General features: G+C 42.6%; 1 protein-coding gene across 5 annotated transcripts in view; it reads right to left on the bottom strand.

Annotated features, from left to right (window-relative positions):
• Positions 1–24,197, bottom strand: part of LOC105275842 (amyloid beta A4 precursor protein-binding family B member 1-interacting protein) — a 108,785-nt gene that overhangs the window by 27,130 nt on the left and 57,458 nt on the right. The window contains exon 1 of one of the 5 annotated variants that reach the window (XM_011333015.3): positions 410–5,250. The exons of the other annotated variants lie outside the window; for them this stretch is intronic. Within the exon in view, the coding sequence (XP_011331317.1) occupies positions 410–454 (45 nt within the window). The 5' untranslated portion in view covers positions 455–5,250. Of the gene's footprint in view, positions 1–409; positions 5,251–24,197 lie in introns of those variants that run through there. 5 annotated transcript variants of the gene reach the window in all.

Here is a 24,197-nt window from a genome sequence, read left to right as displayed (position 1 = left end):
TTTCCTCCGATATCAAGCGATTTTTTATAACTTTTAAAGCAATGTATCCTCGGAAGCATCAATAAGATAGGATGTTATAGGGGAAAACTTTATTTTATTTAATTCTGTTGTCGATATTAAAACATCTTGTCATCTTCTATTATCTCTTGCCTTTGAAATTCTATAAATATGCTCGATTTCAATAACAAACGCGCTTACGTCATTCGGATTTTAATATTGCATCCCATAAACGTGCGAATCTCTAATTTATCGCGGTATTATCCAGCGGGAATAGGTGAAAACGAGACGTCATTTAACACATGCCGGTTCTGCGGCGGCGGCTCCTCCGGACTTTTATTGCCGCGCGCGGACGAATTTGCATAATCAAATGTAGATTCCGCGGAGCGCATTGCTTCCCGTGAGTACTCACATCCTCCTGCGTCTTGTGGCTTTTCCATCGGAATAGCCTGTCCATTTGTTGGCAGGTGCGCGTAAGCGCGATTACGTTATTCCCATGAGCACACTCGCGGATGATCACTCGGCCTCCATCTCACGCGGTCTCATCGACATCGGAACGGAACGTTGCACGTGGACGGCTTCATCGCTCGGTTCTTCCTTCCGAGCATCATCTTCGTCTGTTCTGGACGGATCGAGACAATGCGCGATCATAATTTCTTAACACTTTATAATCAGGATGATTCGAAACCGAAACAGCGCGTTGCTTGCATCGCCATTTTGCTACCTCTCTTCAAAGAAAATCGATCGATCAATTAGATTAGAAGATACTTTTGCAATAAAAATTTTCTTGTGTTACATAGAAATCGAGCTGTACATCCAAAAATTTTAGACAAATTTCTCGATGTTCTCGTAGCGTTAAAAAACTTTTCTATAGTTCAGAAAGAGAAAGGAAAAAGAATCGATCGATAAGATCGTCAGCTTCATTGGTGACAAAGAAGATCGATAAAAGAATCGACGAGAGAACTGAGACGAACAGTGTTGTCTGCGGTCACTATTGCTTCTACAATTCGTTATTCCAGGATCAACTAAATCAGCGCACGAGAGAAGGGAAATGGACGGCTGGGAACGCGCGGACGGACGCGGTACCGCGGCTATCGTCGTGGTGCAAGCACTGGATGCTGATTCGCGAGGGATTCAACGTGGAGGCCGGTTGGTCCACGTCCCACTCGCTCTCCCGATTCTCTCCGCACCGCAGAGAGGTCGGCGTCGAGGACCTCACCGCCTCTTTCTCTCACTCTTTCTCTCTTTCTCTCTCGCTCTCGCGATTCCTGCCGCAAGATGCGCCTGCGCGTCTATCGATTCCCTCGGTTCCCACAGGAACACCGGACGTAGCGCCTCGCTTCCGCCTGCGCATCGTCCTGATCAGGACTCTAGTGTCCTTGGCCGGCGATTCCGCCGATGATTGGGATTTTTTTTTCCTAATCGAATACGAAGGAAGTTCCTCGAGTTCCTACGAAATTGCGCAAAGGACTCCTGGAGACGCGAAACGCGGGATAGGAATAAGGGTACTTCCGGTTTGCCGAATTTAACACGACAGATATTACCAAACTTCCTGTGTAAATATGTTTTATATGTAATATTGGTAATACATTATCGTTTTAAGACAAGTCTTTTTGGAATACACGTGCTCCACTTGTACTTTATTGTTTCAAGACAATTAAGAAATTAAAGAAAAGTCTCTGAGTTATCCGTTTGCTCCTACTGATCTCCATTTGAATGCTCTACTAACATTGACCGCAGTTTCGCAATTGTTCAGTAGTAAGCCAATTTTGCGGTCGATCTTCTTTAAGAAACGCCTGCATTCCCTTTGCCGTTATCTTTATCAATAACAAATGCCTCGCTGTCGAGATTACGTGCTATCCACCCTTGTACGCCGCCTTTCATTTTATCCTAGCGCATCGACGAACAAACCGGCCGCCTTGTTTGCAACCCCGATTGCATGCGTCCGCACCCCCTGCAGCAAACGCGTAACAAGAAGGTGGGTCCCCGAGTTAACCCTCGACAACCTGGGGCCGAGTGGGGTTGCGACACGTCAAGCGACACGATTCTATGCACGCTCATTCAGATGCAGCGATGCCTACCGTACGATAATTATATCACAAGTATAATCAGACTACAATAATGCACAATGCTACAATCCTGAATGACAACCGCTAACAATGCATTATTGATTTCTTTATAAAATTTGCAAAGCTAATTACATGTTTTTGAATCAGATCATATAACAGTTTCAAAATAATTATTATAAAATATAATATTTAGCATTTTGTTATATTTTATTTGCATTATCGATTTATAAAATTTGCAAAGCTAATTAATACATGTTTGTTAATCAAGTTATACAATAGTTTTAAAACAATTATTAATAAACAACTTGGTATTTTTATATTGTTTTGCGCTTCGATATTAAAACAGTGTCTGATACTTGCAGAAATAACAATGTTCTGTATTTTATATCCGCGTTAATGTTGAAAAGCCGACCGTATTGCTTTCAGGTACCGCATTACAGACCCCACCCGTGTGCGTGCATGCACGCAACCTATACATATTCGATAAACGGGGGTGAACGAACCCTTCTATGTTTCGATAGCCGACGTGCGATCCTATTCTGCCACCATAAAAAAATATCGCTCGCAATCGCTTTACGACATAAACCGCTCGAACTCCTATCGACAAAATCAACGTAGCATAAATCTCTTAACCGAGAGTATATATATCGTAAATCTCTCTTTATTAACGCCACGAATGATAACATAAAATCATCTTTGAATATAATCGCCATCTTCGGCCTCCGTACTTCGCCACGAAGTGGCTGAGAACGCGGCGCGGCGCGTATTCTGGTCTAGAAATCCCAGAAACGTGGCGAAGCAGAGGATGCAAAGGGAGAGGGTAATTATAGACCCGTTGCTGAGGCCACGACGTTCCCTACGGGACTCCTCGCACTCCTCGTTTTACGAGCGACGAAAGAGAAAAAAACAAGCCCGATTTGCAACCGCGGCGCGCATCTCCTCCTCGCGCCTTTAATGCTAAATGTAGCCTTGCTGCGCGCTACCAGCGCATCTCTCAAGAAACCGCTGTCTGTCCTTCAAATGCCAATTTAGCGGATGAAGCAAAAGATTCAATTTCATTTTTCGGAATTTCGGGTTAAAATTGAACTCGAGGAAAATGGGACATTCCGTGGCGCAAAAGTGTCTACATGTGTGTCGACATTCAGAAGAATCGATCGGCGCTGGCTCGTCGGCCCTCGCACAATGCACGATGCACTAGAGACATGTACATGTGTGCACGCGCGATGTCATCGTGCCTCCTCAAAGATAAGACGTTACTCTTGATGCTTTTCAGCGTGCGAGGCCCTCTCGGAGGAGCGTGAAACCTCGACAGCATCACGAACAATATGTATGGCGTGTAGCCATGCAATCCTCGAGACACCCGAGAAATAAGCATTGCAAGAAATCCCGAGGTCGTTTATACATACGTGCAACGAGAAAAGAACGACTGGTCATTCTCGTGAAGAGCGAGAACAATCTCCATCCGAGAGCGATGAGAGCGAAAATGACGCGTGAAAACGACTTGCCCGTAAAAGTCTCGTAAAAACATCATAATGGAATTAATTTCCAGTCACCGTTGCAATATTTGAATTCAATTAATATCACCGTTGTATTTCAATTAAGGAGAATTAAATAACCATAATTAAATTAACATTATTTCATGGTCTGGATTAATATTGAAATTGTGATTCCTTTGTAGCGGTTTTCGCATATCTTTGTTAAGAAAATATGTCTCTCAAAGTTCAGTAGCTGCTTTACATATGTCTAGTTTAGTAGAGATGAAGCTATGCGTATAATTCTAATTGGCAACCCCGGCGTGTCAAATTCACGGGAACTCTGCGCCCGGAAGCGGCACGCCTTTCAAGTCTGCCGCTTATCATCGTGCGATCCTTGCGAGAGAACGAGGAACATCCTGCCGGTGCGGCAAATTAGATCGATCTAGTCCCTAAAACCCCGATGCTGGTCGAGACTTAACCGTGCCACTCACTTCCCTTAGTCTACGTGGGTACCAGCAGAGATTCTGACGAGTTCCAATCAAAATAATTCGTTAATATCCGCGTTCGCATGCCAGTTAACTCATTCGTCAGGAGTACAATGAAGAGCCGCTTCATCGTCATTAAGTACTTGTCCCACACACAGCACGTACAATGATAAATATTGTAACATGACTAACTATAATATAATATGACCGCTTCGCGTAAAAGCTGACTGTTCGAGCCACACGCGTCGTAGATCGCGATCGTTACGTGACAAAAAGATATTCGCGATGACACGTGATAAATGAGTCGTACACGCATCTTTCGCAGGCAGCACATATCTCATAATTAAGGAAACGACGATATATATCCGAGTTGCTCGATCAACCCCGCGATAACGCGCCGTTCGAGCCGCTGCTCGTTGATTCGTGTCTTATCTTCCAGTTCTCAGACGTGGTCGATCATTTCCTGGAGTTTGCTCGGGTTTGCGCGTCCGTTCTGACAAATTGCTGTTTGAAGAACCCGAACGTGTGCATCCCTGGTTTCCGGCGACAATTTATCGATCGTATCGGCGGCAGTAAAGTATCAATGTTCCGCGCGAAAAATATCTGCAGGACTCGGATCCGCTATCGTGAAAACGGACGTTTGCAAACTCATATTCTCCTGTTATATCAGAAATATTTTCCGAACACTGCTGATACATAGCATCGATGCATCGTTTCCAATATAATTTCGATAAAATTATATCGTTCATATACCGCGCGGTACCGTTAAAACGTTAATTGATTTAGGCAGCTGCAATTAATTAGTCAAATATGTATCAGTCACATAGCGCAATGTCCAACCTTCCTAAATTAAATTCCTGCAGACGCTTTGATTATGTAATCTCTGGAATTGGGGATCGTTACGGGCGCGTTCCGGACTACGCTTTAATATAAAACCTTAATTTAAACGAGCATATAGAGCCTACTTAGAATTACTTTCGGCCGGATGCAATCTTGGCCGATAAAGACTGTTTTAATAATGCTAGTGGATACGCGAAACTGCCCGCGTCAGACTGAGGTAAAAAAAATAACGGCAATGTTAAGCAAGTAAAAAATCAAGGATACCGTAACATTACTGAAAGGGACCACGCATCAGGAAAGCCGCTTTTAAGCCGCTAAAATCTCTACGAAAGTTAAAGTAAATATAAGTATTAATCTTATTCTAATCTTGGGCTTGCTGTTTTATACCCGCATGCATTATTGATTTAATTAAGCATCTAAATTAAGTCAGTTTATTTGTTGACCAACATTTAATCTATCAGCTAATGATTAGAAACTATCGTAAGAAACGTTGAATAATCAATGGAAATGTTCAATTTTCGTAGCTTTAAAAACAAACTTATCTCAATGAACTCCTGCTTTATTTCATAATACATAGATAAAGAGCATGAGATGTTACATCGAAATATAATAACTTTTACAATTGTGAGGCAGAGAAAGAAAGAAAGAGAAACAACTTTCGCAATTAACAGCGTTACGCTGCATTTGCCTTGGTAAAACCGATTGCGATAAAAACCTCGTCAGAATCGTCTCGTTATAGAACGGCGTGATAAAGGACCCGGTTGTCCCCTGAACCGGCAAACACGTTCCCTCGCTACAATTAGCGAGCCGAGCGTTAAGATTGGCTTCGTTCGTTCGACGACGATGGCGAACGCGCTCCGTCGCATTTATCGATGCAGCCGGGCTCTGACCTGCCTCGCGCGCGAACCTACGCATCGAAGGAAAAAGTGCAAGCCATGGTGCTATCTAACGAGTCTATGTCCGCCTCTCCCCCGATCCTCCCCCGTAAAAAGGAGGAAAATACGGTCGGCAGATAGAAACTCCGTTATGCGATGACGATGGCCGGCGGCGGCGGTGTCTCGGACGTAACAATGGGCAAACAGGATGCCAGTTATCTACGTGGCATAGTCCACCGATAAAAAAGCCCGCGAGTCATCACAGTGTCATGTCTCTATGTTCTAGTCTATGTGTCCCCGAAAGCGACGATAATCGATATTAATATTCATGGAAAGGCAGGAAAGCGCGCGCGTTAGCACGATACCAAGAAAAAGTGAATTGTAACAACAGTGCACGTTGTAAAAAATTGTACAAAAAATTGTGCAAAACGGTGGAAAATTGTACAAAAGTGCTCGATGCTGCAAGTTAAACTGAAAGAGCATGTAAAATATATATGTATATATAGAAATAAAACAGATAAAAAATACATAATTTATTGTGTGATGTAGTTAAAAGATGTAATTAAAATCAATTAGCTACATAAATACGATAAATAGAACATAAACACGTAAATAAAATTCAGGATAAGCAATATAACGATATATTACGAATATATCGATATGTGACGATATATATTCGAATCGAGTATTTTGCAGTAATCCACCAATTAACGCACGAAAGAAACGCACGATTCAGACATAAAGTTTCATCAGTGCAGACTTAAGCAACAAAAAACGGCGTCTCTAGTGATGTTGATACCTTAGCGTTAAGAGCGCAGTATATTCATGGCGGTCGCTTTATTACCGGTGACTCGGTGATTAAACAAACTCTTCCGGGGCGAGTCGAAAGTTTCGCGATTCGTAATAAGGGATACGTTATGGAGTCCGTAGCTTCGGGGTGTGCGTTTGGGAATTAAACGCGCGCCCCTACGTCCCGGTATAACCGTGGGTGTAGTCGTGGGTGACGCGTATATATTCACGTGAACGGGCCCCTTTCTCTCCGCCCGCAGAACGGGGCCGTAATCGCGTCTCTCCGTTCTCCCGAACACAACAAAGGTTCCATTACCGCGGTAATTAAAGTCGTTAATTATTTTATAAACCGCGCCGAACTGATTAGCGGCGGTCCCTCCTTTCCTTTCTGCCCCCTCTTTGCTCGTCATCGTTTCTCACAATTATTCACCGACGCGTTTTAGGATTAACGGCACAAACTGTGATACAAGCGCGAGTTGTGCTACAAAAATTCGAGCTAGTTTCGCGTGAACGCGCAACAACAAAAGCTGCTTTGCATAAGCTTACTTCAGTAATCGGACATTTTGATTCTAACGTAAACTTCGCTTTCAGCGGAGTTCCCTGTGGGATAAAAGATTCCATTCTTGGTACTGAATTCAGACACTTTTTTACTCTTTTTTTCTTTTTTCTCGAGTTTCTAATCTAATAATATCGTGCAGCTACGTCGCTATTATTTTCACGAGAAGTCCACGGATACGAAATCTGAGAATGACGCAAATGGTCTCCCGCAATCTGCCACGGTTCTCTTGGCGAGCGCCTTCGACAATTGGACGATATTGGATCGGCGCGAGCAGAGAATTGACTCGTTTCGCGGAAGTGGATATTTCGCTCACCCGCATAGATGCTCCAATTCGCCCGTAATTGAGCGTCGAGCAGCAAATCGTCTTCCCCGTACGATCTCTTCCGGTTCACCGACAGTGATCCCGAGAGACGAACATGAACTCGTTCTCGTATTCTCGAGATGTCGTTGCATTCCTTATTTCGTTCAAAAACATGTAATAAAAATATAATATGATTTCAAAACTTTTCATCGACATTCTGTTATCATACACGTTATTTTTTTATTTTCTTCTTCTGCAATTAATTTACATTATACATTTTAAATTTGCATCGAAAAGAAACTCTACTTCTTGTTGAGAACATCGCTTGTCTTTGCGTAACGCTATTGTGCAATAATCTCATTAATTTTGGTTAATTTCGTTTCTCTCAAATTTCAGAGTAAGAAAGTTTATGATTATGACGAAATTGCTTGACAAATGGCGACAGAGGATCTTGAGCCAGGAACTTCCGAAAAAAATGAATTATTGTCCGCAGGAGTAGCCCGAAGCTCCTTTTCGCCTCCGCGACGCAACGACTTCCCCTCACTATAGCCGCGATTGCAACGTACTTCCGTTCCTCAGGCACGTCCCATCGTGTATATCCACGCATCCCAATTACAGGTCCATGGCCCGGCCTGGTTGGTTTAAATATAGCCGGCTTCTCCTTCAGCGTCGCCTTACGAAGGATCAGACTCGTCACGATGTGACAGGATGTCTGGCCGAGTCTGCACGTGCAGTTTGCGACTCGGATAATTGCGTGCAAGCCTCCAAGAATATTTTTCCAAAACTTGTGACGGAATAATTCCATTATTATTTTAAATTGTTTAATAAAAGAAAAAAAGTGCAAAAGAAATTGATAAATATCAAAAATAATTTACTAATTTTTATTGTGCTACATTCTTTGTAGCAGCAATTTTAGCGCAACTGTTTTTCTGTCTGCTTTCATTTGTGCTCATATCTGCATCGATACATAAAAAAATGACACAGCTGCCGGCTCGTATATGTACGTTACATACAAGTTATAAAAATAGGAAGCTATATATACACTCTATACGAATCCGATATGAAGAACAGAACTTGGAGTTATCCCTTGAAAACCAACAGTTGGAGCGAGAAAAACGAAAATATTGACGGACTGATCTCGATTTAGGATCACTGATGGGTGTCACGTGTCGTCTTCTCACGCGAGAAGAAAATAACAGACCCACACGACACACAGATGAATCAATGCTGCGAGAGTGCTGGCAAACGTGTTACGAAAATTAGATTCTCTTTCGTTTTATTCGAGCACGTTTCTCGGCACTGTGCAGTTCGTTGTTCCTTGCATGAATATTCTCTCTCGCACCACGAACGTTGCCACTCTTTGTAAAGATATTGCGGATATTTTTAAGTGAGTGAGAGATATCTGACGGCATAAACGCAGATTGTGATGCATGAACACAATCTAACTCACGCACTCTGTTCTTAAAAGTAAACGATGCGCTCACACAGCCGCACGGTTTCTCGTTAACGCATGCAACGTGGCTCCACCAAAAGTTATGCTTCTTATGCGTCGATCGAGAAGAACCACATCCCGTGAAGAGAAAGAAAGGGAGATCAAAGTCGCCGACTATAAATAGATCGGTTGAGAGCAGCGGGGAAGAGACCGGCGAGAGCGTCGGCTTCTATTCTGAGCTCGCCGTAGGTTGGTCACCTCGTACCACCCACCGGCCCTGACCGTCAAAGAAAATGCATTCATCGCCACGTACGCCTCATTTCGAGAAAACATCAAGAGAGAAGAAATCTGCATTTTTACGAGATGATGTAAAAACACGATGTTTTTTACGATCTGCGCATAACTTTCCAAGCATACGCAATAGAAAGGATAACACGATGATGCATGAACACATCCGGTGATACTAGACCACTCGAGATAGGCCGTTTCGCAATTATCAATTTAACTAAATTTAACTAATGATCTAATGACATATGTACATAAGCGGAATAAAAAATAAATAGACAGCAATGAGAAAATTAATTGCAGCAGTTATAACAATTCTGCATAATTGTATGAATATCCATAATTAATAGAATAATTAATACACAGTTATAAAATTATAATATGGAACGTTTAAAAATGTATTGTTGATGTTTAAATATATCTGAATAACGTTATTCAATTAATTATTCAGCTATCTAAAATTTAGAATGCATTGGAAAGAGCACAGTCAATTTTTTCTGTGATTATTTCTGTGGTTTGGAGGACCACCGCGATACAAATAAAACAGGTTCTACGTATAGCATTCTATTCTAATAACGATTCTATCTCGATTATATTCTATTCTGATATTCTTTGGCGCGCTGAAATAAAGCAACGACCGCGTATGCAGAAAGGGAGACGCGAAGCGAGTTCAGTGCGACGCGCGCGGATAAATCTTGGCACAAGTCTGCATAAACGTCCGCGCGACGCTGCGGCGTCTGGACGCTCAATGGTGAATTCCGCGCTTGAATCATCCCCGGCCGAGAATATCGCCCTTGCGATGATGCACCGTTCAAGCGTCGCAGAATGCACCTCTCGGGGGCAGCGACTGTGAGTACACAAATAGACCGCTGATTATACTCGTCACCGCGCGAGTAATTGATCTGAGCCCTTAAGTTGTATTAAATAATAAAGATAATTAAAGAACAAATTGGTATCCCTTTATAAAATAAAAGAATTTTAACTTTATTTTGTTTTCTTTCTTTCTGTTATCTTTATTCTGTTCCTTTTTGTAATCTTTTCCTGTTGCTTGTTGCATATAAATAGGATGTGCAAGAATTGCAACCATTTTTTAGTCACAGACTCCCTAATTTATTTAATCAATTTAAATTCTGTTTCAATTCGAGTTTCACGCACTGGAGAAGACCGCCTGAGTTCGGCCGGAAATTATATTTGTATACGCGTAGTCTTGAATCTTGTTCAAAATATTTCAACACTGGTTAAAAGAGGGAAACGTTTCAAAGAAAGTTTGTTTCTCTTTAACGCTGCAATATACATGCCTCTCGTTGATTGACCTTCGCTTGCTCCAAGTTTTGCCAAGATACGCCTCCAATTAGCTTCCTAGAAACTTTACAGCATCAACGGATTCAAACTGTATATTCGAGTGCTTTTACTTGCTCGTTGCAAGTGCAGAAAAAGTCAGTTTTAAAATAAACAAATTAAGAAAATTATTTTTAAAAAGATTAACAAGAAATAACTGTTTTCCTTATATGATGTACTTATATGATGTACAAGCAAGACTTTTATATGAATTACTCATTGGTTACATCATTAGTTACACCACATTTATGACTTCTGTCCGAAGTGTCAAGTATCTCTCTCACAAATTTATAATCGCGTTTCGCTGGTAGCTTTCAAACCCACTGTATTGTAAAAGCATTATTTCCAAAATAAAGATCGTCCCGATATGTCTAAGAACTCTTGGTGTTAGTTTTCACCGGTCCTTGAGATGGGGCCCGAATTCACCGTCCACGCAGAGAAACGGACCCTCCACGAGGGGCCCTCAACATCACCGTTCGTAAGAGAGTCGTAAAGTTCCTTGAAAGTCGGCTCATCTCCCGTGCGGAGCTTGAGCTCGGACCTTGAAAGCCGCAGAAATAAAACCACCACGTCGATGTAAGCGTGAAGCACGTGAGTCATCGAAAGCGGTACCGAGGAGGCACCAACAAAGCGTCGTTTAACGAAAGCGCGCGGGTGGGCCGTCCGTTCGCTGCGGCGAACGCAGGATCTCTCGCGCGATCCTTCCTGGTGGAGGAGGTGAGGCCGATCGTGTCCTGACAATGAGGAAGCGACTGACCAGTCGCGGCGGCCACAAAGGACGACCTCCCGTGTCACCGTCTGTGCCACCCGCCACCATGGACATGCGTTTCCTCGTCTGCGTCCTGTCGCGCGTATAATCGTCCAAGGGTGGAATAAAGATTTTATCTAATGACGCTCTGTTGCTGGTACTGCCAACAGTAAATAGATTTACCGTACATATACATCATTATTTCAATGCATTAAATTTGCAAGATTAATACAAAATTCTTCCTTTCTCATCCAAAATTCATTCTGTGTATTTGATATTTTTTATGTTTATTTTAGCATATTGTATTTTTTTCTTTTTCCTTCGTAATTGTAAATCATTGTGTCGTGTTACATTTTTTTAGAAGCCATATTTATGGCTAGTGCTGGTAATTCTCGCTCTCAGAACACCACGTCTTTTTATTACTACGACCCACGGTGTTTTAAAGCCACGTAAAATCGAGTGTTACGTAACCGATGCATCGGAGCACGTGACCTGCTCCAGCGTCCTTGAACCGTGCACATAGAGGGAGGTGGACATTTTTATTGCCACTGTGAAGGGCTCGGCCCCCTCGAGGATCCTATGAGCGCCAAAGGGTCCGAGAAAGTACCACCGCGTAAACGATCAGAAGGGAGCTACAAGCACTCGATTTTGTGTGATCGTTCCCGAGATTTATACCGGAAAATCATAAAAGTGCACCATAAAGGGTAACGAAAAAACTTAGGGAAGAAAACGTCAAACAAATCCTTCACAATCGCTTTTTTCCTTTCCTTCTTAATTTTAGTTAGTTCTTTTCCTTTTTAATTTTAAAAATCTGAGATTGTGCGAGTTCTTGCGTTTTTTGGCTCATTATCTTCGAGAATTGAATTATACTAGAAAGTGCAGAGAGAAAGATTCATCAGTATTGAAACAAAATTACTGCAAAAAGTGTCGTTCTGTGCTCGCAGAATTCAAATGCTGCATTACGCAGAGACAATATTAATGTTGGCTACGGGGATAAATATATATATATATATATTTATATATATATATATATACTTCCTTACGCGATGTATAGTATCAGTGACCATCTTTCTTGAATAAAATGCATTGAATATTCAAAGAGGCTTTTGCATTCGCTGCTACAACGTGACCGAACTATTGATAAGGTGCGTTATTACTATGCGGTATGAAGGCGCCGTCTGCAGCGCCTTCGATAACACGTAGTCTCCTCTTATGTCTCGCACTTGGATCATCTTTCTTTCGCAAAGATCAAGTTCGTGAGTAGAATTAAAAGTAGTGTAGAGCGTTAAATAAAATCTTAAAGCACAGCATAGATTTTGCAGCAAGTAACAATTGCTAATCACAAGATTCTGAACGTATACGTACGTTACGTACGATTCTAATTGTAAATTGTTATTTTAGTTTTAGGATGAATAATTCGAGTATTCAAAGAGTTAATAATAAACTACGAATTTCTTGGGAAGCGCTTACGCATCCTAAAAGAAAAAAAATGAGGGACTACTGGGTACAATCTATACAAGCCACTTTGTTCATTTTCATTCGCATCGCGCGTGCATCCCACCGGCGACTAAACCGCGCCTCGAAGAGGAAACAACGACGAGCCGTCTGGACAAGCGGAAGTGACTACTGGCTGATGCGACGGGGTCTTTTGTCCGCGTAAAGCGAGATCGTACCATTATCGCTTGCATCTCCGTTAGTCCTACTATAAAACTCAATAAACCTCGAGAAATCAAACCTAAGAATCCAAAAAATTATTACACAATTTTCTTTAATACAATTTATATAAAATATATATATTTTAAAATAGAAAATAATTGTGTAAAAAATTATACGAATTTTGTTTTAATCAGGGAATTCTTCAATTGTGCGTTAATTTAAGTTCCCGCAAGCTCAAGCTAGAAACGCAAACGCGCTTAACTGCTCAAGAGATCTACACTTGGTTGCTAACTTAGTTCACCGTTACCTCCACTCAATTCCCGTCTTCGACTTCGTACACTTAGAACTGTATGCAGTGAATTTCCCGTAGAGAACATACTAATATTTGTCACATGCCTGGTCGGTGCTTAAACGGCGACGTAAAACCCGATATACCCTCTCATGCGCTCACTCTCGCTCCACGTGAGACGGGAACGAGGGAGTCGATATTCATCGTCTCGTTTTCGAGGACTACTAGATGAGGAGCCGGCCCGCTCACACGCCCACGGCCCTTCGATATTTTTACGCAGTTAGGCGTGGCCCTCTGCCCAACCCGCTCTCGTCACTCTCGGGTATCTCTCTCATATGAAAGAGGGAGAGAGAGAGAGAGAGAGAGAGAGAGAGAGAGAGAGAGGAAAAAATGCCGTTTGTTATAACTTATTGTGCCGATGCGCGTGCTCGTCCCTTCGTGTTTGCGTTGGTCGTCTCTCGCCCACGCGCTGCCTCCCTTCGCATTTTTCACCCGGTACATTCTGCTCCGTGTTGTTACAACGGGGGTGGTTGGCCCGGACAGTTCCCTCACTTGAATCGCGATGTCCAGTTTTTATTTTCGGTGCTGATGGTTTGAATAGTCTTGATGCTGTGTGCCATCTTGTTTATTTTTCTTTGGGGAATGCGCCATTATTCTCGATGAGGGGGTTTTAGGCGAGTCGGATTCATCAGGATTTAATTGTTCGGCATTGTGAGGGATAAGTAATTTCTAAGCTTCCTCTTTTATTATATTTTTCGAGAGCGTATAACAACACCTTGTTAATGCACTTATTAAAACTGATATTTTAATTCCACAAGAAAAAACTTAATTATGAAGGCTTGAATTAACTTCTTCATCAAATTAAAAAGTTCTTTCGACCGAAGTAACTATCAGACTGTTAGAATTTTTTTTCAGCGATACATTAAAAAGATAAATTAAGAACTCAGCAGAAATCGTCTCAGCACAACGCATGATAATATTAATCAATTCCTTCCAATCCAACATCCCTTTTCATGGACTGCGTGGACTAAACATTGTTTATTCTAAATTTCCAATTAATCTCGGTCCACAGGGGACACGCGTCGACAATAAACTCGCTTTATCTACCCTCGACAGAGACACGAATTTATCCCGCCCGATGCGGTCACTTTAACGACGCAGTCGCATGCATCAGCGGGGGTAGGTTGCAGACTAATCGCGCCATCCGCTTGTGCAGAGGAGTTGCGTGCCTCCGAAATTTATGCACAGGCACGTGTCATTATCGCTGTCTCGCATACTGTCTCATTAGATTTCCGGAAAGACTCGTCGTCTGCCACTATTATTACGGACAAAAGTTTTCTCTTGCAAATTCAGCAGTCATGGTTGCCACACACATGAAAAGAAACGTGAAGGAACGAAATTTTGAAATTTAATTTTTAATGAAATTATATAAAAACTTTACAATTATTACATTCAGATAAATTGGATTTTTCCATGGCAATGAATTATTTAATATTTAAGTTCAGATCAAATCTATTTAAGCATCATAGATTTAATATTACATAAAATGGTCTAAATTTGTGTGAACATCGCTTCTCCTCATGCAGAGAATATTAGATGTTTCTAGTCTAACAATACCGGATTATTTTCAGGAAATATCGAATAATTATTCGTTCTTATGTCGTGAGAGAGAAAACTCCGATGAACGGAGTCTATAAAGAGATACCATCTTCGCTTTGGATCGCCTCTAAGCGAGCCTAACAGAATAACTCGTGACGTGGCTGGAGACGTCGGGGCTTCGTTATGCGCGTCTAAACCCGCCTAATCCGAATATAAGATATTGTATTTTACGGCGTAATCCAGCGGACACAATGCGCGCGCGACTCGGCCCGCTGCCATTGTGAAGAACGACTGCAAGGGAAAATAGGCAGAGGTAAAATAAAACGCTTAGACCAGCTTCGCTAATAGCGTCATCGGCTCTCTTTACAATTCCTTCGCGCTCGAACGCGCCGCAAGGAGATGCAAATCGGCCGAGCCGAACGTTAAAATCGCGAAGGCAAGGGTGCGCCGAGGGATAACGTAATCGCGCGCGTTCAATTATAATAAACCAAACCATTCGCGCGCAACCGAACTCTTCCTTTTGCCTCTTGATACACGGAACCATGTATCGAATATCAATCTCACTCGATTGAACGATACTTATAAGGTGTTCTCGGTTTTCCGCTGTCCTTTCCATGCAAGAATTTTCTGATGAATTCATAACAAATTACGTAAAAAGCGATTGCTAAACAAGAAAGTTTTATAATTATTATAAGCTCACCAAATTTTCCTCTCAAAGACAAAGAGATAAAATAGTAATGCTTTTATGATATGCACAAGAGTTATATAAAAAAGGACATTCGATAAAATTACTAAGGAAGGACCATTTTCTCTTTTTTCTGGTCAAGTGATCCTGTGAATATAAGGCGTTCCGTGTACACGATCGTATAATGATCGATGGAAATGTCGGGAGTCTGTCGACGAGTGTTAAACGAACTATAATTAGGCCCTCGTGAAGGGTTCCCCTAGGATCAATGAGCGAAACGGTGTCGACTACCATCGACACTATTTCGAGGCAGCTGCTCGAGACTTTCGAGGATGGAGTCTAGCTCGGGCTCGGCTCCGAGCGAAGACAACTGATCGCGAATTAAATGCAAGGCACGAAGGCAATTTGCCGTGGCAGCTGCCCGACATCTGCGGACTGCATTCTACTCGCAAGTATCGCGATCTAAGCGCGAATAGTTCTAGTCGGACGGAGACGAGCGAGCTCTGGAGATTTGCACGAGGATTTCCGTCGAGACAGCAAAATCTTATCCGACTGTGGACAGACGTGCGGAGACGGGAGAACAAACTAGATGGTGTGATAATAATAATAAGGAATTTCGTTATAAACTCTTTTAATTAAACTCTAATTAAACTTGCATTATTTGTTGATTATAATGCATTTAATTTGCAAATTATACAATAAAAAATTAATTCGCAAAGCTGTACGTTTATTTAACAGCACGCGGGGTATAGAATAGGGAATGATCCAACGAAGCGATAATCGGTGGATCTATACGTTCTCTTTGAGCTTGTGATTCTGGTAATCTATCGATCTACGGACGAACACATCGCCCCAGCAAACCAACAAGCCTTTAGATCAAGCGATCTATAGATTTATGTATCTGTAGATAGGTATCTGTAGATCGGTGCATGCATGAATTTATCGATGTTCATACACATCCATGAATCGACCGACCTATAATAATCTGTGAATACTGTATCTACGAACTCGAATAATACTCTATTATATGCAAATACGTACGATCAGCGAACTTAATAGGCAACTAAGTAATCAATATTTAAACAATGGTATATTTTTGTTTGGATCTTTTCCAATAGTATCATTTTCAATAAGAATGGCCGTGCGAAAATATTTCTATTATACCGAGGACGAAATTAATCGAGATCATTTCATGACAGCAATTTAGTATAAAAATAATGTCCTTGTTTAGGAAAATTAATGAATGTGCATAATCGTAAAACAATCATCAAGTCATGCACATAACGATGTAGTTGAAAGAGAGGAGATTGATCAACGTTACGTAAGATACAATCGATGCAATGGATATTTCGAAGGAGACTTTTTTTAATTAGCAGTAAACGCGCGGATATCTTCACGCGTATATCGACGATCGTAACGCATCCGTAATTGCCAGACGATCTCAGGCTCGATCTCGAGGGATCGGCAGTAATTACGCCGTAAAAGCAGCACAGGGACCCCCGTTTCGTGTCAATGAAGCTGTCTCGCCGCCGAAAATAAAAACGCCCATCTTGACGGTATATAGGGCGAGGACGATAAAAATAAATGCAGCCGCAGGGAATTCGGAGTCCTTTACAGCGACAACAGATTAACCAGCCAAAACAACTTCGGACGAGTCCTAAATAGATTTCGTGAAATAGAAATGGGATGAGAAAGAGATGAAATCGAGATGATATCGAGATGTTCTGAATGTATTGGCGATCAGCTGAAAAACATCTTAATTTCGAACATTTGGAACATTATACTACAAAATAGATAACAATTACAATGTAAATAACGCGATCCTGGCACTGTCTGATAGTCGAACAAATTTAGATAACAATCATTTCGTTCAGAATACTTATAATTTATTATAATTAATAAATATATAATTCATAAATATGTAATAATTGTAATCGTGGTAAAAACGTGTAATAAATAAATGTCAATAGGTCGATGCTTGTAATGCCAAAGTGAAATGGAACAATGTGTTTTGGTCCATCGTGTACGTACGTTCACCCGAGAACTCAATCTCAGAGTCGTGGCGGGCATCGAGGTCTTCGATAGCGATAGCTTATCGATCGTTCAATCTGCTCGAATCGATTAGTCAGGCTTGCGCTTGCGATAGTAGGAAGTTGAGAGCGTGGGAAGCGAAAGCGAGCCGAATTTAAAACGTAAGTTGCCGCGGGGAGAGCTTCGTGACTTGATGCGAAAAGCTCGGCTTGTGACAAGTTCATGTGACCGAGCATAGTCGACCAGATTGGTCGAGGTGCTTGATGACCATGACCTCGCGAGGACCTTTCTGTCTTTTGCCTTACTCGCTCGCTTTGTTTTCACGTCCTCTTTCCGTTCCTTTGCTCCCATCCGTCTCCGCCACGGTGAATCTAGTGGCATTTTTAAAGTCCGGATCTTTAAAAATCTTGAAAGTTGTCAGAAATGTTGATTCTTTGCATTACGATGCCTTTACAGTTTTATTGAGAATAAAAAGATGTTTCAAAAATTCCAAAATATATTCTCAAAAGCGTATTTAAAAAGCCAGAAAAAATAAAATTGCACACTTTCCATGATATCCTTTTTAATAATTAGATAATGAAATGCATCTGTATTTTCCAATATTTTACACGTTACAAGTGTCGCAAAGGTATAACAAACAAGCTTGTTCTCTCAATTAATCGTGAATTTAATGTTCAGCAACAGATGCAAAGGGTGCAATGAATCCGGATAATAGAGACGCCGATTAAAATATGTTAAATATCAAAGTGCTTTCTCGCGCGCGGAGCGCATATGCAAGGGGAGGATACTAGCTTTGGCACCCCGCGGAAAACGCATCATGCGGAATGACGAATAATCCGCGGGTCCGTCAAGAGCCTCGCGCCACTTGTTTCGGTCGATTAATCTGGCTCGAATGCTGCGTGGCGGTTGGTATTTCCGTGCGAAAAAGCACCCCTTTGTCAAGTATGAACGTAGCATCCCACAGCGAGCTGAATGACGAGCGTGAGGAGCTGCCGGTAATCCTCCTATTGTCTCTTCATCGTGCCTTTGTCTCTTCAGGGAGGTGTCGCAAAAAAATGGGGCGATTATGCTGTTGAAAGACGTTTGAGTCATCGCGAAGATGCCGTGTTATGCACAGAAATTATCCCGCTCGCAAATAAGCTAATTACGAGAGTGAACTTACACTGGGAAGAAATTAATATCACAACGATGAAACTTGTTACGATAAAAACCATTGCTGTACACGAAGTGCAAAAAAAGCTGCAAAATCACTTTGTCGAATTTTGAGACAATTATTGAAATGAGTGCTTGAATGACAGTTAGCGATTTAATTTGAACAGAGATGCAATTCCTGCCGATGAAAAGCGATGTTTGTGGCGCCGACCCTGAATTCCCGTCGTCAGCGACATAGTGAAACACAGGAGGGATCCTCGGCGAGAGGAATCGTACAAAAGAGCAGAGGGCTGCAGAGGAGATAAGTGCTGCCCATCCGTTGACGCATCCGTTAGACACATGTGGCTTTTCTGAACAACGAGTTCGGACCCTTCGCAATATTCTTCCACGTAAGAAGAAGACTCAAGAAGGATTAACGCTCCCAAAAACGCACCAATAGCCAGACAGTACTTGCATGACTATCAGTACATCTATTAGTATTCTCTCCATCCATTTTACGATAAACATTCTCTGAGTAGTGAACAAAGAAACAGCTCGCCGAGAGAATCGAATATATCGTATTGCAATCAAGTTTATTAATTTAATCATGCATGTAATTATAAGAGTAGTGCAAAACTGATGTCACTCTACTTTTTTTATTCGTAAGTGCAAGTTAATGTGTTTTATGTGTGTTTTTATAACGTGTTTTATACGCAATCTTACATAATATCCTAATGCAACATTGTTCATGATTCGTTCGGGCAAGATCTGAGAACCAATGCAATCTCGACTCTTGTAATTCTAACTGCTTAGATCCTAATCGCCAACATTCTAACCACAGATCTTAATCCACCTTTCTCCTGCCACGCATTTCTCTTTTTAGATATTTGCGAAGAACATTTCTTCTCTGTGGTGCACCGTATTACCGCCGACGTGGTTCGAAGAAATCTCGCGGGTGCCTTTGTGACAGTGTGGTCTTGTCCTGGGTCTTAGCTGGACATCGGGCCCTGGAGCAATCTCAGCACGGTGATAAATGGCATTCCGCAGCGAGGGGACCTAATCAGCCCAGGTAAAGGCTCGTCCGCACTACATAGAAATTCCTGAGAGCGACAACGGTACTTTCGATCGAATTTACGACGCGTCGTTGCATGGTTACATTCACTTAATGGACAAATCACATCCACGGACCGTAAGTGGAGCCGAGTTTTATTTGACGTCCGTTGCATTCGAATCGCTACCGCGATTCGTTCATAAATAATCTTTCATCAGCTGTTCCCTTTCCAGTTTTTGCTTCTTTTATAATCGGACGATACTGAATATGCAATGACGATACGCAAATATCCATGAACTGTCTGACAGTCAAGATCGTAGACACGCTTTTTTCACATTTCATCTGATAGCGCTAAAAGCGCGACGAAATATAATTTCGTTCATTTAATTTTGTTGTCGCGTGTTCTTTGACAGAGTTATCAAAATACCACAACGCATATCGCGGTCAGCGTTTCTTTCAGGTTCGGCCGTGATTATATAGCGTGTCGTCAATCCGAAGTTCAGCATTTAGAGGAAGTCTCGCGCGCAAGCTTTAAACACGACGTGCAGATGTCCGTGTGAACGATTCGCTGAGCGGAGAGAACGACGTATATGGAATTGATCCTCCGACTTGCCCGCGTACATTTCACGAGGCCCGCTCGGGCATTCTGCGACACAAACCTCGCTCTGCGAGGTCACGCGAAACCATGGTGCAAAAACCTCGTCAGCTCGGCGTGGGCGAATGGTTATTATTGCTCGGCGCCAGACGGGAGGGATCCCAATGCTAAGAAGGTACTCTCACGTCGAACAGTTGCAGCGCCGAAAAGAGACGAATATGCTTATCGCGTAATTACGCTGAATTAAATTTAATTCTTTATTAAAGAAATATAATTGTGTGGATAAGACACTAAACGCGTGCCACAAATTATAAAATACGTACGATTGGGAACGCTACAAATTATAAATTATAGCCGTTAAGACAAAAGCGATAACACCACGACGAAACGAATGGGACAGTACTTTTATTACGAGCTTGCAAGAAGCTCGTGCCATAGTTCCCTATTACGGAAATCAAGATAAAAATACAACAGTTCCTCGATTGCGAGTTCCTCGGGATGGCGATAATTTCAGTCGCGCGGTATCGATCGGGCGGACAATGACGGCTGATAACCTCCGCCCCCGCGATCGCGGAGGGTTGGGTCCGAATCGCAGTTCTCCCCGCTGCTGTCTCTCCCTCTCTGCAATAATGATCACCTGAAAGTGCGTTCTATCGTTCTCGCGCGCCGACGGAGGGCATAAATTCGCGTTTCCCCGCCTCCGAAGAGACCCAAGAACTTCGTAATCTCGTTCCAACATCGAAGACCGTCCGTCAACTCGCACGAGGCAGATGCGAGGCTCTTCCCGATCGAACAGAGGGTGTTTCGTAAGATTCAGCATCGTCTTCCAGATGTAAAAAGCAAATCCTTTTTGGCAATGATCCGATCGAATGTTATTTCCTTTCGCGAGTCTGAACAAGTTCCTTGACGAGTTCTTGGCAAGCGTTTCTTAAATAAAGATTTCTCGTGCACGCAAGATGGCAAGTTACGAATTGGAATCAGAATTGCAACTTTTGTGAAATTAAAAAGAAGAAATATAAAACGATGTCGCTAGTCTCATAAAATTCTTGGAGTTTTGTGAGGAACAATTCGGCCTGATCTTCTAGAACACGCGATACGCGCGTGTAAAAGTACTCTCCCGCGAGAACGAAGGAGAAGACAAAAAGAACTTTTAAAAAGTGGGATTAATTCGTTCGCCAAGCGCGGTCGTGATGACGCGCGTTCCACCACATGTGAATTAGATCTTTTTCTCGTTTACGCCATATGTGAATTAGATCCTGTTCTTTTTGGTTTCATGCCACGGTGTGACGCCGTCCCTCCCACTTACCACGTTAACGACGGGGAAACTAAATATGGGGGAGACATGTGTGCGAGTCCTTTGATTTCCAAACGATGATACTAATATTGGCAATACAGATAAGTAGAGAACAAGCCATTTTTCCGTTTTCATAACTCGTTCGAAATTACCTTTAATCTTTGTAAGAAAATTTCGTAACATGTTCAAACAAAGCACACTTTATAGCAAAATAATATGTAAGACAAAATGCATATGTATAAATTTGATAATATGAACAAAGGATATTAAAGACATATAAAAAATGAGATTACTATCCTTCATCGCAAATTCGTTATTTTCAAGGCACAAATGCCTCGCAAATACACTTCTACCCTCCCTGTTTGCATCACACTGTGTTTCTTCTCTTCTAAAACTCGAATTAACTTGGCCACGGCTGCACCGATCGTCCATGCCGACCCGCTGCCCTCGAAAGGCATCACGATCGACTTTGGATCCGTGACGAGCACGAAACACCATGGACAATGGCAGTCGGGCACCTGAACTGCACGCGCCTTGATGCATCTTTCTTCCTGCTGTCGCTACGGATTATGATAATGCTCGTTTCCTCGCTGACTCCACGGCAACACGAGGGTTGGCGAACAGTTTCGGTAACTGGGGGAGCGAACGGGAGGGGGTGGCGGATTTCCCGGCATGAGGCGGCCGAAAAACAGGGGTGGTGGCATCACCCGGATGAGTCATACTTCATCCCCGACGTGGCCGTGGCCGGTGAGGTGAAATGGTGACTGGTCGTCTATCGTCCCCCCGTTTTCTGCCTGCGGACGCGCTCCGAGCGACAGACGCCCTCGCTTTATTCTGGCTCTCTTGTCCTCTCTCTCTCTCTCTCTCTTCTCGGCACTCCATCAGTCCTATCCTGCTATCACTTCGTCTCTGTCTCTCTCTTTCTCTCTCTCGATCTTTCCGATTGAAATTATATTTCAATCTCCGGGCGGCCCCGTTGTTTCGGCACGCACTGCAGGTTATCTGGCAAAGACCACAACGGCACGAACGCGCGTTTCGATTTATATATAATGGAACACGCGAAGAAACTTTTGTCACGATTAATACAAACTTCCAACGTTGTTAAAGATACTTTGTGGGTTTTGTTAAACTTGTTTAACAGTACATTCGATGCCGACATAAAATTTGAAGGAAGGGATAAAATTACGAGAGGAAACTCAAATATGATGTGATATCTCGAATGGATTTACGGAAATTTGATTTCTGTCTTCGGGAATCTGAAGGATTGGATTATTCGTTCAATATTCGCTTCGCGGAAAAATATTTTTGTACGATATAATCGGTATGGTAGAAAACATATTATTTGCAAATAATGATATCATGACGAGATGTGCCAATATCTTTATATCGTAATTATTATATTAGACACTGTTTTGCAAACTTTTACCATTGTTATTCTCGATTTTAGACAAGAAATACTAGTGGCCGGTGGATCATTTGCTTTACCGGACTTTATCTTGCTACCACCTACGCTACCGCCTGTCTTCTGTGCTTCCCTGCGAGTCACTTCCGGCCGATACGATCGTCCAGAAGATAACAGGAAGCGGATTAACGTGATACCAGCGCACGCATACAGGACGACAAGGTGGAAAACCTCGTCGAGTATTCTGTTCAGACATACACGCTTAATCCCGCACCGCCGTGGGATCGATGTTTCAGTTTTGACTAACAAATTTCAGGCACTGTTACTACAGACGGGTCTCCTCCTCCTCCTCCTCCTTCTTCTTTGAGGACGCAGCTGGCGCTGAATCATCCTGGTACTTTGAAAGCACCTCGGCGTTGCCAAGGTTTCCGAAGTGGCTTCGAGTAACTTATCGCTTGCTCTTATCGAGGCTCGACCAAAAAAGGAGAAAAAGGGAGAAGAAGGAGAGTTGGAAAACGCGGAGCTCGCGTGACTTCCGTAACCGCCACCATCGCGCAATTCCGATAATCATCTTATGTATTGACTGGTGCTTTTCCTTCTTTCCTTTAATTTCCGGCCGAGTCGGCATGTCGCCAAGATCCGGCATGTTGCCCTAGACCGACTACCGCGAAGAGCTATCGCATTTCCTTTCAGTCTCTCTTCTAGACTCGTGTCACGCAACATCTCGCTTCAGTGAAAGTTTAAAAAGGAAAAGTGTCGTTTAATTTCTTGATATGTTGGATGTGCTCTTCTAAGAATTAATTATTCATATTTCTCTGTGGGATTTATTTTCCTAATTACAAAATTTTAATTAAGTCAATTTGATGAAAATGGTTTTAGAATTGAAGATCAAGCAAGATGTGGATTCCAGTCCTACCATTTGCAAGCAGTTAGATATTACGGCACTAAAGAAAGGATGATACCCGATGCGAACGTTGGATGCACGGCCGGGGCGACCCTCGCGTCTCGATTTTCTCGCATAATTTTCTGATTTATCGCCGCGAGCGGCTCTTTGTCCCCGTTAAACGTTTGCGCGACGCAAACGCGCGCCGACTCGCGTGCGGTTGCGCCCGGAGCGGAGTAACTCCGCCAGCGGTTAGTAATTCAAGCGGCCACTTCGGGGGCAACAATGGACGTAACAGTAGATTCGCCGTAATTTTACACTCGAGCCCATTTTCTCTCGAGCCACCCGGCTCAAGCGCGATGCACGCAACACGGTATCCGCCAACAGT

Source organism: Ooceraea biroi, chromosome 4 (assembly GCF_003672135.1).
Source record: "Ooceraea biroi isolate clonal line C1 chromosome 4, Obir_v5.4, whole genome shotgun sequence".
In the NCBI taxonomy this organism is placed as follows: domain Eukaryota; kingdom Metazoa; phylum Arthropoda; class Insecta; order Hymenoptera; family Formicidae; genus Ooceraea; species Ooceraea biroi.
Note: the sequence above shows the minus strand (reverse complement) of the source record. Positions and strands in the feature narration are given on the sequence as shown.